The 12,909-nt window shown below is 38.5% G+C and overlaps 1 protein-coding gene across 2 annotated transcripts; it reads left to right on the plus strand.

Moving 5' to 3' along the window:
* Positions 1-3,805: 3,805 nt before the first annotated feature.
* On the plus strand, positions 3,806-6,447 carry LOC127795338 (CBL-interacting serine/threonine-protein kinase 12-like). Of its 2 annotated transcripts, none has more exons than XM_052326948.1 (2): positions 3,806-5,453; positions 6,041-6,447. In XM_052326948.1, the coding sequence occupies exon 1, from the start codon at positions 3,953-3,955 to the stop codon at positions 5,435-5,437; it is 1,485 nt and encodes a 494-aa protein (XP_052182908.1). In that variant the 5' UTR covers positions 3,806-3,952; the 3' UTR covers positions 5,438-5,453; positions 6,041-6,447. The 2 variants fall into 2 exon arrangements, with proteins under 2 accessions (XP_052182908.1, XP_052182910.1); XM_052326950.1 differs by having other exon boundaries at positions 6,071-6,447.
* The last annotated feature ends 6,462 nt before the right edge of the window (positions 6,448-12,909 follow it).

Consider the following 12,909-nt stretch of genomic DNA (forward strand, 5'->3'; position numbering starts at 1 on the left):
GTATGCCAAGCCAGCCTCATGCATGCCTTATTGACAATTTAATTATTTTTCTCCTCCTCTTGCTGGTGCAGTACTATATGACATGATCGAATTACCCAAATATTAAGGAGATTAAGAACACTCTTAAACTAGTAAAGTGATTTTCAAACAGCTATTGTCACTAAACGACCACTCCCTTTTCAACGGTCGCATATTGCACAAACACACACACACACACACACACACACACACACACACATATATATAAATATAGTTTTGGTGGTCTCTAATTAATGCTCGATCGTATATATGTGAAGCAAGAGACAGGCATATATATATATATATATATAAATATGTGGAGCTTCCTTGAATGATCCATCCATTATTGACGACACCAATGGAATAGCTGTCTGTCTCCGATGATCCTCCTACCTAGAATTAATGTTTGGATGGACAAAAGAATATCTCTTCCTTAACTGATCTGGAACCCACCTTCTTATTATTGTTTTTAATTCTTCTTTTCCGAGTGGAACGAACGTACGTACAACTCTCTGTATTTAAAATGTTCGCGTGGGACACGTAGGTAGGTAAAGGCGTTCGTCAAGCCAGCAGCTTCCAATGTTTGGCTATATTATATATATATATATATATGTGGATGACGACCAATGACAGCCCGTTTTGTTGGAAGAACGCACCAATATTGGCTGTTTGGGGGCTGACTTTTCCATCCTTTTTTGTGGTTTCTTAGCCTCGTCGGGCTTCAATTTGCTCACTCAACTCAGGATAATGAGATGTGGAAGAGTCAAATTTTGTGTGCTTTCAGGAACCGCCTTTTGAAATTTTGTGTCTCTTCTCTTCTAATGAGTTGAATTATATGATTATTAAAAATTAAAACTTCAATCTAAAATTACAAATATTGTTAAAGTTTCATATTTTTTATAATTTACCCTTATACTAAAAATAGTACTGGTAAATTTTATCAAATAAAAATAAATTATAAAAAATAAATATTATGTTAAATCTTAATCAAGTTGTAAGAACGAAAGGTATTGTCGTCTTAAAAATTGAACTTATTCACTCAATCAAATCAGTTAAATTGGAAACTAATTGAGTTCAAGCTTAAAAGAAAAATTTATTTTTTAGTTGAACTAATCAAGATTTTTATTTTATTTTAATAAAAAATTGAGATATTTAGAAAGAGTAGTTGATGTGGACTATTTGAATATCATCTATATTTTTGTTTATATATAATTTTTGTGATTTTTTTATTTGTATTTTAAATATTTGATCTTGAATTTTATTTATTTTCATCATAAATTTATGTTAATATTATGTATAAATAGTGTCTAATTATAAGACAATGCTATTTAATATATTTTTGATCAATTAAGTGTATAATGTGATAGATTTTATTGTTAAAATTTTTTATAATCATCATCTTAATTAATATATATTTATTAGGGTGATGTGTCAACTAGAGAGTGTACGTGTGTTGATTTAGGGGTTAAATTTATCAATATACGTTAAAAATGTTTAAATAAACTATTGTATTTTAGATCTAAAATTGCATTAGTTATTTTGATAAATGTCGTTTCAATGTAGTTGAATGGTATTTTAATTTTGTTATAACAAAGTGTTGAATTAGTTATTGAATCATGCTAGATGTATACCTATTTTGTACATCTTAAGCTACATAAGAGGGTATTATGACCAAAATACCCTACGCCTCACGCGCCTCTATGCACCCCATGAGAGATTTTTTTGTCATAATACTCTCTTATGTAACACAAGATGTACAAAATGAATATACCAATAACATTTTCCTTAATTATTATACGTTAGTTTGAAGATATTTTAAAAAGGATCAAACAAATCACTCTACTTTCAAACTCAAGCCTATATTAATTATTGTGGTAATTAAATATCGTCTTGATTTTGTTTTAATTTCATGAACAACAACGTAGATTATATTCCAAATCAAATCTTAATTTAAAAATTACACCCAAAAATCACATCCCCAAATATTCTTAACTGTAATATAAAGTTATTGCATTGTTTGTGAGAAGCATGAATTATTATAAGTGAAATGAGGGGGATGAGAATGACTGACTATTTCAAATTTTAGAGGCAGCTGCAAGGACTAAATGACTAAAGCAAAGTCCAAATCAAATCGAAATTCAAAAAACAATACGAGAATTTCGTTTCTAATTAAACGGTAACGTATTTGAATTTGATGGTGTTAAAGGGATAATGTCAATATGAACCCATATGTCCGAAAGTAAATGGTTAGTGAAGATCTTGGGAAGGGATTCGTTGGGGACCAATCCATGACCAAGACTTGGAGGTCAAATGCCATTAACAACTTATAAGTTGACTTGGTAGATTTTTATGTGTTTTGCATCTCTAATTTAAAGGAGATGAAGATTATACCCTGAGGAGGAGAACGCCCTCGGTCCCATAATTACGTCAAGATGGATACTTAGTGGTGGTCAAAAGATACATGACAGACAAGCATCGCCACGTCAAAAAGATAGGCAGTCAGTAAAGAAATTTTCGAGGCCTCAGGAACAGGCTAACCCACCAAAAGTCACGGAAGTAACAGCTATCCCGAACTCCTTGGAGACGGATATTATCGCGAAATCCTTATCGGGAAAGTTCCGAAAAAGGTGGAAGGGAGATCCCGAAGATCCTTCCATGATCCCTATCCGAAGAAAAGGTAAGAGAAAAAGATGGGAGATTCTTCTTATCCTCTTGTGGAAGATATAGTTTAAAAGGGACAATTAATCCTAGACCGAGGACTAACTTGATTATCGGAGATCGACCGGGGGAGCAAGTCCCCGTCTCCATTGCAGGTACCCTCGGAGAGACAAGAAGGGAGCGTGCGCCTACCACCTCAGAAAATCTATCATCATACCCTAACTAATTTTAGCATACGCACACAATTCTTCAAACGCAAAATAACATAATCTAGGATGTAGAAATATAATATATCTATATATATATATAAAAGTTAATAGAGCAAGATCAAACTTACTAGAAAAAGAAACCAAGAGAGAAGGAAAGAGAAGGAGCCCAACTTTTGCTGGTGTTTTTGTCAACCAACCCTACCTTAGCTGTGCAATGACCTCTATTGGCTGGTCGACCATTGATGGTATTTTTTTTTTTTTAATTCACTAAAAAAAGGTAGAAAAATAATTTACTCAAATAGAAGAAAAATTAATTATATGAAAAATAACTTTTTACAGTGATTTTAAAAGGCAGAGGAGATTTTCCTAGTTTTTTTTTTAAAAAAATAGAAAAATTCAAAAAAATAATTTACTCAAATATATATATATATATTTGAAACAATCAAATGGAATTCCAACGGGAATAGGGAAGCGTGAACTCCGGTCTTCCAATTTGATTCGATTTTTGAAACACAGACAAGAGGGGAAGCAAATCAAGCAGTAGAACGACACTTTACTAGCACAAGAAGAAGAGGGTAATTACGTGACGTCACAGTGCGTGTCGCGATGGGGAGTGGCATGGCATCTTCTTCCTGGCTGGTCTCAACACAAACGCCTAGACCTAGACCTAGACCTAGACCTAGACCTAGGCGTGTGAATGTATCATGTACGCTCACGTGACTCACACTTATGACTGCCATAATAATAGCGGTCACATTGCTTTTGGTTTTGGTTTTACTACTACCTATACTATACTATACAGGACGCGCCCCGTTCCCAATCATTGCCCTTGTCCCGAACAGCTGGCTCACGGAAGCCACCCCCCTCTCCGTCTAACTCTCCGTTATCTCCTCCCTTCCCTATAAATACCCCCTCAACTCCACTAAGCGAACGTTCTTTTAATCACACCCCCCACCCATAAGCCAAAATTAAAGAGCCACAGCTTTAGAACAACCCATTCTTGATGGCGGAGCTACCGCCTCTCCACCGCCTCAACTAGGGTTTCCTAGCTCCAGATTCTTCCACCAATGGCGGAAAAACCCGCCGCCGCAGCCCCCAGCACGCAGAAGACCAAGAAGGAGGCGCAAGCTCTCCTCCTCGGCCGCTACGAGATCGGGAAGCTCCTCGGCCACGGAACCTTCGCGAAGGTCTACCACGCTCGGAACGTGCAAACCGGGGAGGACGTGGCGATCAAGATCATCGATAAAGAGAAGATCCTGAAAGTCGGCTTGATTGCGCATATCAAGCGCGAGATCTCGATCCTCCGCCGCGTCCGGCACCCCAACATCGTGCAGCTCTTCGAGGTCATGGCCACGAAGACCAAGATCTTCTTCGTGATGGAGTTCGTGAAGGGCGGCGAGCTCTTCAACAAGGTCGCCAAGGGCCGCCTCAAGGAGGAGGTCGCCAGGAAGTACTTCCAGCAACTCATCTCTGCCGTCGGGTTCTGCCACGCCCGCGGCGTCTACCACCGCGATCTGAAGCCGGAGAATCTTCTCCTCGACGAGAACGGCGACCTCAAGGTCTCGGACTTCGGCCTCAGTGCCGTCTCTGAGCAAATCCCCCATGACGGGCTGTTCCACACGTTCTGCGGCACGCCAGCGTACGTCGCCCCGGAGGTTCTCGCCCGGAAGGGCTACGACGCAGCCAAAGTCGATATCTGGTCGTGCGGCGTCATACTCTTCGTGTTGATGGCGGGATATTTACCATTCCACGATCAGAACATCATGTTTATGTATAAAAAGATCTATAAAGGCGAATTCCGATGCCCGCGTTGGTTCTCGCCGGAATTGGTCCGGTTGCTGACCCGTCTTCTGGATACGAACCCGGAAACCCGGATCACGATTCCGGAGATAATGAAGAATAAATGGTTCAAAAAGGGGTTCAAGCATATCAAATTCTATATCGAGGACGACAAATTGTGCAGCGTTCCCGACGTCGTGGACGATGCGGGCTCCGAGTCCGACCAGTCATTGTCCGAATCAGATTCGGAAGTCGAGTCCCGGCGGCGTCTCGCTACTCTGCCCCGGCCAGCGAGTCTGAATGCGTTCGATATCATATCGTTTTCGCCTGGATTCGATTTGTCGGGATTGTTCGAGGAGGGAGGGGAAGGGGGAAGGTTTATTTCGGGCGCGCCGGTGTCGAATATCGTATCCAAATTGGAGGAGATTGCAAAGGTTGTGAGCTTCACGGTGAGGAAGAAGGATTTCAGAGTGAGTTTGGAGGGTTCGAGGGAAGGAGTAAAGGGGCCATTGACGATTGCAGCGGAGATATTTGAGTTAACGCCGTCGTTGAGAATGGTTGAGGTGAAGAAGAAAGCAGGGGATAGAGGCGAGTACGAAGAGTTCTATAACCGCGAATTGAAGCCCGGCTTGCAGAACCTCATCGCTGAAGAATCGGCGGCGGCGTCCCCTTCGCATGATTCATCACCTTTGCTTTTGGATGCTTCACATTTGTCGCAGGATCCTTTAACATTGCTGTCGAATACTTCTTATTTGCCTTCGGATACTGAGTAAAGAGAAAGAGAAAAGGGTATGCCTCTCTCTCATCAAATTATTCTGTATGATTATTCTTTAGTAAGTAAATTTATCCTCGATGTAATGCTTAGGTGAAGCTTAAGATGTTGCTTGATCATGTGTACCTTTTGTTACTGTTTGGCAATGCGATGCCAGTTAAATGAAATCAAATACTTTCATGTACTTGTTTTGTGATTCCCAGTTCAACTACTGGCTTCTCTCCCTTTCTCCTGCAGATATATATATATATATATATATATCCAAAAGAAGGGACACGAGGAAAGAAAAAAATCCTCTTGCAAATTGTGGCTGTATCAAATTTGGCCCTTTGCATTTTTGGACTTCCCTTTTGTTTGTGTTTGTATGTCTATTTTGCTGCATTTTAAGGAGGATGAATAGATAAACAACGTAAATTTTGAGTGATATCATCCTTGAACAAGGCAAAAAGAGAGAAAAACAATAACAACAATGTCTTGTGATTCCCCTGTTATGAATTTTGCCCGTGTTTCTGAAGTGGAGGAACCTGGAACTTCCCATAAATTAGATCTTGATTAATGTTGTTAATTCCATTATATAATTGTTGGGTTGCAATTTCATTCATAGATTGGCCGGTTCTTGCCAAATTTGAAGCAGATGGCCTATCTCCGTATGAGCGGTTGTGTGGAGAATAAATTTGACACAGAGAGAAGTTGCTTGTCTAGTGGGAATCCAGAGAGACCGGTAAAAATTGGCAACAAGCTGGAGCCTTGGCTGCATATCTTGGGGTGAGTCTTCTGCGTCTTCATGGGAATGAAGAGAGGATGGTATGTTCTGTCCGTATCTTTTTTCTCTCCGTCTAGACTTCTCTAGGAAGCCTTAAACTTAAATTTTCTGGCTCTTTCGTGCATGCTCTGAACTTAGATTTGGACTTTTTTAGATAATCTTGTTGAAAGATCTCTTTAGATCATCCATGTACATATTCTTTTAGAGGATAAATGAGAGACAGAGAAATAGAAGAGTATGCTTTCTTATGTTGGCCTTTTGATGCTTGATACCACTTTTTTTTTTTTTTTTTAAAATTATTCTCATTGCAACAATTCCCTCATTGTTGAAGGGTATGCAATTTCAAATTGCTAAGTATTTCAAGACAGATGTCTTAGAATCAATTCGATGTGCGTTATTAGCTTTATTTAGGAACTTCGGAGAAGACCTGGCTGAGTTGTGTTGTGAAAGATGACTCTTATCTGTTGCATGTTAGGAATTCGGAGAGTCTCTTTGGAGAAGACCTGGCTAAGTTGTGTTGTGAAAGATGACTCTTTATCTGTTGCATGTTAGGAATTGGGAGAGTCTCATGTTAACTTCCATCTTTCCTCGTAGCTACGCCAAAGATGATATGTTAATTTCATTATGGTAAATGAGAGAAGCACGCACTGTTATCTCCTGATGAGTTGGTGATAAGCTAGAGCCCCTTGTCCATTCTTCTACTTGGAATCGGCTTTGGATCACTATCGGTATTTGTTGTTCAATTAGGGGGGGGGTTGTGGTTGACATCATTGTCAACTACAATGATCACGAGTCTTACTCATTAGGTGAGATCAGTAATTTACGTCGTTACTAGACAAAAACTTGGTTATAAAGCGTTCACTCTCGCCGAACTATACTTTTTCGTAGAACAATCTATCTTTTCCCCATGAAATTTGAACCTAGATATGAAATAGAAAACCAACAGGGAAACAGTCCTGAATTCTCTTCGTATCACTTTTATCACAATCTAACTCTAAAACCAGAAAAAAACCAACTTATTAGATTCTTCATTGGCTCCCTTAATCTCCCATGGATTCTTCTCTTTTCTCCTTCATCTCTTCTTTATCTACATATTTGTTGCATGAATAACCCTCTTGTAAAGTTTGCTAATATTTCTGCCCATTGAATCCATTCCCAAGAGGGAATTTCGTTTCCATTTGGGAAGTTGGCTGCAACTGGTGGTTTGTTTGTATTTCAACGACAGGAACCTGAATCACTGCCAAACCTTTGCACACGCGCGCGCACACGCACATATATACATATATATAACCTTTCCGAAACCTTTGGTATCTGAAGACAGCTACATTTTGATCCTGGCGATGATATGAACTTCGGCAGGCCTGGAATACTTTGTTATTAATGGTTATGGTTCCATTTCAAGGGGGCTTTCTTTAATTTGTAAAAATCAGATCTATGATTGCAATTGATGTGGAATTCGAGGTGAAGTCGCTTGTCACTGATCTGTTTTCAGCCGGGTGGGTGGGTGGAGTTTTGACGCCAACGAATGTGACAATTCTTGAAATCTTATAATTAATTTTCTCTGGAAAAGGGTGGGTGGCGGGCCATGTGACAACCGCGATTGATTTGAATGACACAGGCCCCCACGCAAATTCTATAAAGAATGTATATACACACATATATATTATGAAAAAGATAAAAAATATAGTATAGATACTTTGAAGATAATTTTTTTGTTTTTATATAATTTTATTTATATTTTGTGAAGACTTGTTTTACGTCACAAAATGAGCTATAAGCTGTTGGGAGTAACTTGATGCTTGAATTTGTTCTTAAAGAAAAGATAAATGAGTTAAATTTGAATTTAGTACAATTTGATTTGTTGCGTCTTGTGAATCAATTCGGTTAATAGCTCAGGAATAGATTCAATCAAAGACTAATGATCATGTTAGAATGGTCTCAATTATAAATGTATTAATAAATTTATGTATAATTTTGTAAAAATAATTATTTAAAATAAAATTATTAAATTTTAAATTAATTTTTCAATAGAAATAGTCTTAAAGATGGAATATTGTTAATTCCCAAGCTCTATTTTTTTCGAATCTCAATTGTGTCTCTTGCCTTTGTTGTCATGGCCATTGTACGTCTCCTTTTTTTTTTTGTCTCGGTTGACTTCACTATCCTTTTTTGTTGTCTTTGCCATCTTCAATACATAATAAGTTTTTAGCTTGAATTATCCTATCCTCTCTATAAACTTAGGATTTATCTTTTCTTTAACTTGGATAAATTATAGGCAGAAACTTGAGCATAACCTTTCATATAGGCACAGTTAATATACAAGTCTGTATGAAAACAAAATCGAATTCATAATCTTACAGTACCTCGGTTTGAAGGGTTGATGCAGTACATTATAAGTCAAAATAATATAATTTTGTATTATATAACTTTAATTAATTAAATTGTAAATAAAATAAAAAAGAATCAACCCATGGACAATGAATGGCTCTTGATGGATGACCTGCCGACAATGGGTTCCAAAGAAATTGACGTAGAGAGAGAACGCGTAGACAAGAAGGCTTGAAGCACAAAGGTGGATTTCGATTGTGCAAAAGGATGGATATGTTGTATAGAATCCAAATCAATCTAGGGTCAATTTGGGTTCAAAGATCAAACTTAGTCGTCGGGTTCATTGCATTGGAGTGATAATTGCAATAGATTCTTAGTTGTTAGATTGGCAACAAATCTTTGTCCTCTTCTTATTCTTATTCTTATTCATCTTATTCTTGATTGGGTTTTAGGATTCTTTATGTAACTACTTGTAGAATTTGTCATTTATTTTCAATAATAAAATAAAAAATGTGCATTTTTCTATTAAATCAAAATTTTCATGTTTTTAGTGTCAGACCGGGTTATACTACAAAACTACTAATTCTCGTAGAAAATCTCGCGATTCCTTACTCAACCACCCAATCATATTGATTTTTGCTAATTTTCATTTTTTTTTTTATTTTGTAAATAACGTTTATGGGTGGTCCTAGTCTTCAATTCAAAAACATGAATTGATCCCTTTTTTTATTGAAGTACTTGCAAATTTAATGAGGTATGTTTCGTAACTTAGTTCCTTATTAATTTGTTTTGAAACTAGTCCCCTTGATACGACAAGTTTCAAAATAAACCCTTCATATTTTGAAACTTATAATAATTCCAGGAAGTGAGATTTCAATGCCATGACAACTTTTGAAACATTGACTCGGAGGTTTTGAAGCTTGTTTCGAAATAAACTGCCAAGAATATCGATTTTCCTTTGTTTTTGCCAAAAAGCATTCATTTTTTTGGGGTCTTGTTTTCACTCAAACCCTTTTCTAATGACCTTTAATAATTTGATGATACAATATCGAATCATCAAAATTTGCTTAATGAATATGATTAATGCATAGAAATCCATAGTTTTTTATTAAATCAACAAAAAACTATAAAGTACTAAGATTGTGTCCAAGCACCCTTTTTAAGCGATTACAAACAACTACTGAAAATGCGATTTTGTGCACCCTTTTAACGGTGGTGCATGTCACCCCCCCTCCCGGCCAATTTTGTGAGGCCCTTATCTCTCTCATCTCCTCTTTCCTTCCTCTCCCCCCCCTTTCTCTTTCTCTCTCTCTTCTTTCCTTTTCTTCTCCAACAAGCCTTTTATCGCCTTCCTATCGTCGTCGCTGCCCCACCTAGCCTCACCGCGGAGAGGGAGGATATAGAGGTGCTCAATGAGGGAAGGCAAAGTGGCGGTGAAGCAACGATGAAAAGAGAGGCAATAGTGAAAGGAAGGTGATAAGAGGGTCGATGGCGGGAGGAAGGCGACGAGAGCAAGGGAAGGGAAAAGAGAGGAGAAAAGGAAATGGCTTGGGGAGAGACACCCTCACAATGACTTTTTTACCCCCAAATTGACAGGGGGTGATGTGCACCCCTATTAATGGGGGTGTACAAAATCACACTCAACTACAAAAGGGTTTTCCTAATACATATAATAGTGAGATGATTGCCTACATAACTCTCAAACGAGGGTAGTCTTACCCTTGACCACTTGAGTTCTTATATTTGATTACAAAACATAAGTGTAACAAAATAAGGGTTTTCCTAATACATATAATAGTGAGATGATGGTTTGTTAAGGAGCCTCGCCACTTATAGTTTTCTCATGAACCTTTGAAGTGATGAAGATGCAACCATGAGTTTAAAGTTCAATAAGTTCCACTCTATTTCTTATAGGCTGAACTTAATTTAATGGGTCAGCCCAATTGCTTAAAATCCAGTAGACCTCGAGCTAAGCTCATTGACACGGGCTCCTACATCGTTGGAGTCCAAACTCATATGGCGGGGCTAAGTGAGCTCCTGATAATGCCTTTAACTTAGTAACCTATTCGAGCGAACTCCCAGCCACATTTCGAGCGAGCTCCCAGCGACCCTTATAGTTCGTCGGCCCAGCCGATCAGCTCGCATGACGGGAGGGACATATGCCACGGAATACTAGTAGGTCAAGAGCCGTCCCAACTGGACCATTCAAGCCCTCATTCTCGGCCCATTTGGCTAGCGCACACCAGTCCCATCCTGGCCCCTTTGCAGCAACATCATTATAGCCGCATTTGGGTTTTCGCGCGTTCACCTCAGATCCCATCCTCATTAATGATGGATTCCATCCCTATTAATGAGGGTCTCGTTGACGCCCTGCTGCTGCATGGATGTTTCCGACGATGCCGGCTATTCCATCACATCATCTGCATACTTACAACGCATGCAGGAAGGCATGTCCTCCTATATATCAGCCAGCTCTTTTGAGAGTCAAGGTACGTTTTTTCTTCCCACTGACAAATACCTTGCATACCAACTTGCTCACTGACTTGGGCATCAGAGTATCTTGTAGGGACGGGCCGACAGGTCGACGAATCAAACCAAATATCCCATCTTCTCCAGCCTCTCGAATCCATCACATCAGTGCGGGCCAACGAATCACCGTCGACCAATTCTGAACGTCGACACTATGAAAATGCAAGATCTATAATCAACTCTTTATCAACTAGAGACTCCAAACTTCAAAGAGATGACCTCTATAACCCCATCTTCTTTAAAGATTTTTCTTGCATCAATCTCTTGTTGACGATAGCCTTTACTCACGTATTTTAACCTTAAATGTATAGCCAATGCCTTATGACATGCATATATATTGAAGTAACGACAATACAACACATTTAGCATCAACACATGCCATAAGATTCATGCTATGAAACAATAAAATGGGAATCAAGGAACTTACCAAGGATGAGTTTGGAAGCTAAATACCATCAAATCAATGACCTTCCATCCCTTAAAATCACATTAAAGATAATGGAAACATATGAACTATTACTCTTCATTGATAACCAACTCTAACTCAAAATCCAAACCTAAATCCTCCTTGCCTTATCAAGAAGGGACTCAAATTAGTGGTTAAACTCCAAAACTCTTCAAACTTATTCCTTTTTCTTTTACTCTCTCAGGCCAACAAAATACCCAAAGGTAGAAATGTTTTTGATGTCTAACAGATTTATCTCTAGCGTTTTCCTAACTTGGCAAGGGATATTGTCCCCTCTTAAAGCTCAAAAATCATCTTTGCATGTTTTTTTTGTAGCCTCTGTAATTGGGTAGATCGCACAGTAGTCCCCTTATCATTTCAAGCCTTGCTCTTAAATTTCTCTTTCTTTCTTCTCCAAATACATCAAGCCTTTCATGCACAAAAATAGTCTCTCTTAGGTAGGGTCAGCTCTGAAATTTTAGGGGCTTTAAGCAAAATTTTATTTGGGACCTCTAAAATCTAAGTATATTATATATTTTTATTATATAATATTATATAGATAAGTGGAGTTCTTAAAATTTTATATGGGAACTTCCTCGACTGCTTCTTTCATTTATTATATAATATTATATATATATATATATATAAGTGATAGCGCACTGTTTTGTTACATCAAATCCATTCTGCTGCCCATTAATTGCTATTTCTTCTGCCATAAAAGTCATCTCCCTTCTTTTTATTATTTTAAATTTTACAACTTAAAATTAGTTAAATATTAGTTGGATATATATAACTTTTAATGGTTTTTGAAAATATTTCTCCAAAATTCTACTTTTACCACCCTTTACTCAACCATGACCATCTAACTAGACTTCCTCACCTCACAATTAGACTAACATGTCACTTTACCCTCTTTATTGGCCAAAGCTATTTTTCTCTCAACCTAAATAACTCTTCAAATTTATTTAATTATTTCAAATTAAGAGGTAGAAGTGATGTGGCACTGCCTAAAATTACCAAAATACCCTTACGCGCCAATAGTCTCACCTGCCATGTGGATCACCTGAGAGACCGACACGTGGCCAGTCAACACTCTAGAGCGGAGGCCGAGAAATTCGGGCCGAACCGCAAGACCCGTTCCAACTTAACCGGGATTCTCGGGAGTCGTGCCCACTCATCTCGGATATCCCAAAACGGGTTCGCCTATAAAAGACAAGGACTCTCGCCAGGTATACCCAAGCTCTACAGCTCTCTCATTTACTAATACTTGCATTTACTCTACTGATTTGAGCGTCGGAGTCCACCCCGGGGGATCCAAGCCCCGGCCCTCCATTGTCTTGCAGGTTCTACACCCGAGGTCCGACATCTCTAAGTCCGAGGTTCCATTCCCAAGGTCCAGTCGTAGAGG

Source organism: Diospyros lotus, chromosome 2, assembly GCF_014633365.1.
Source record: "Diospyros lotus cultivar Yz01 chromosome 2, ASM1463336v1, whole genome shotgun sequence".
In the NCBI taxonomy this organism is placed as follows: domain Eukaryota; kingdom Viridiplantae; phylum Streptophyta; class Magnoliopsida; order Ericales; family Ebenaceae; genus Diospyros; species Diospyros lotus.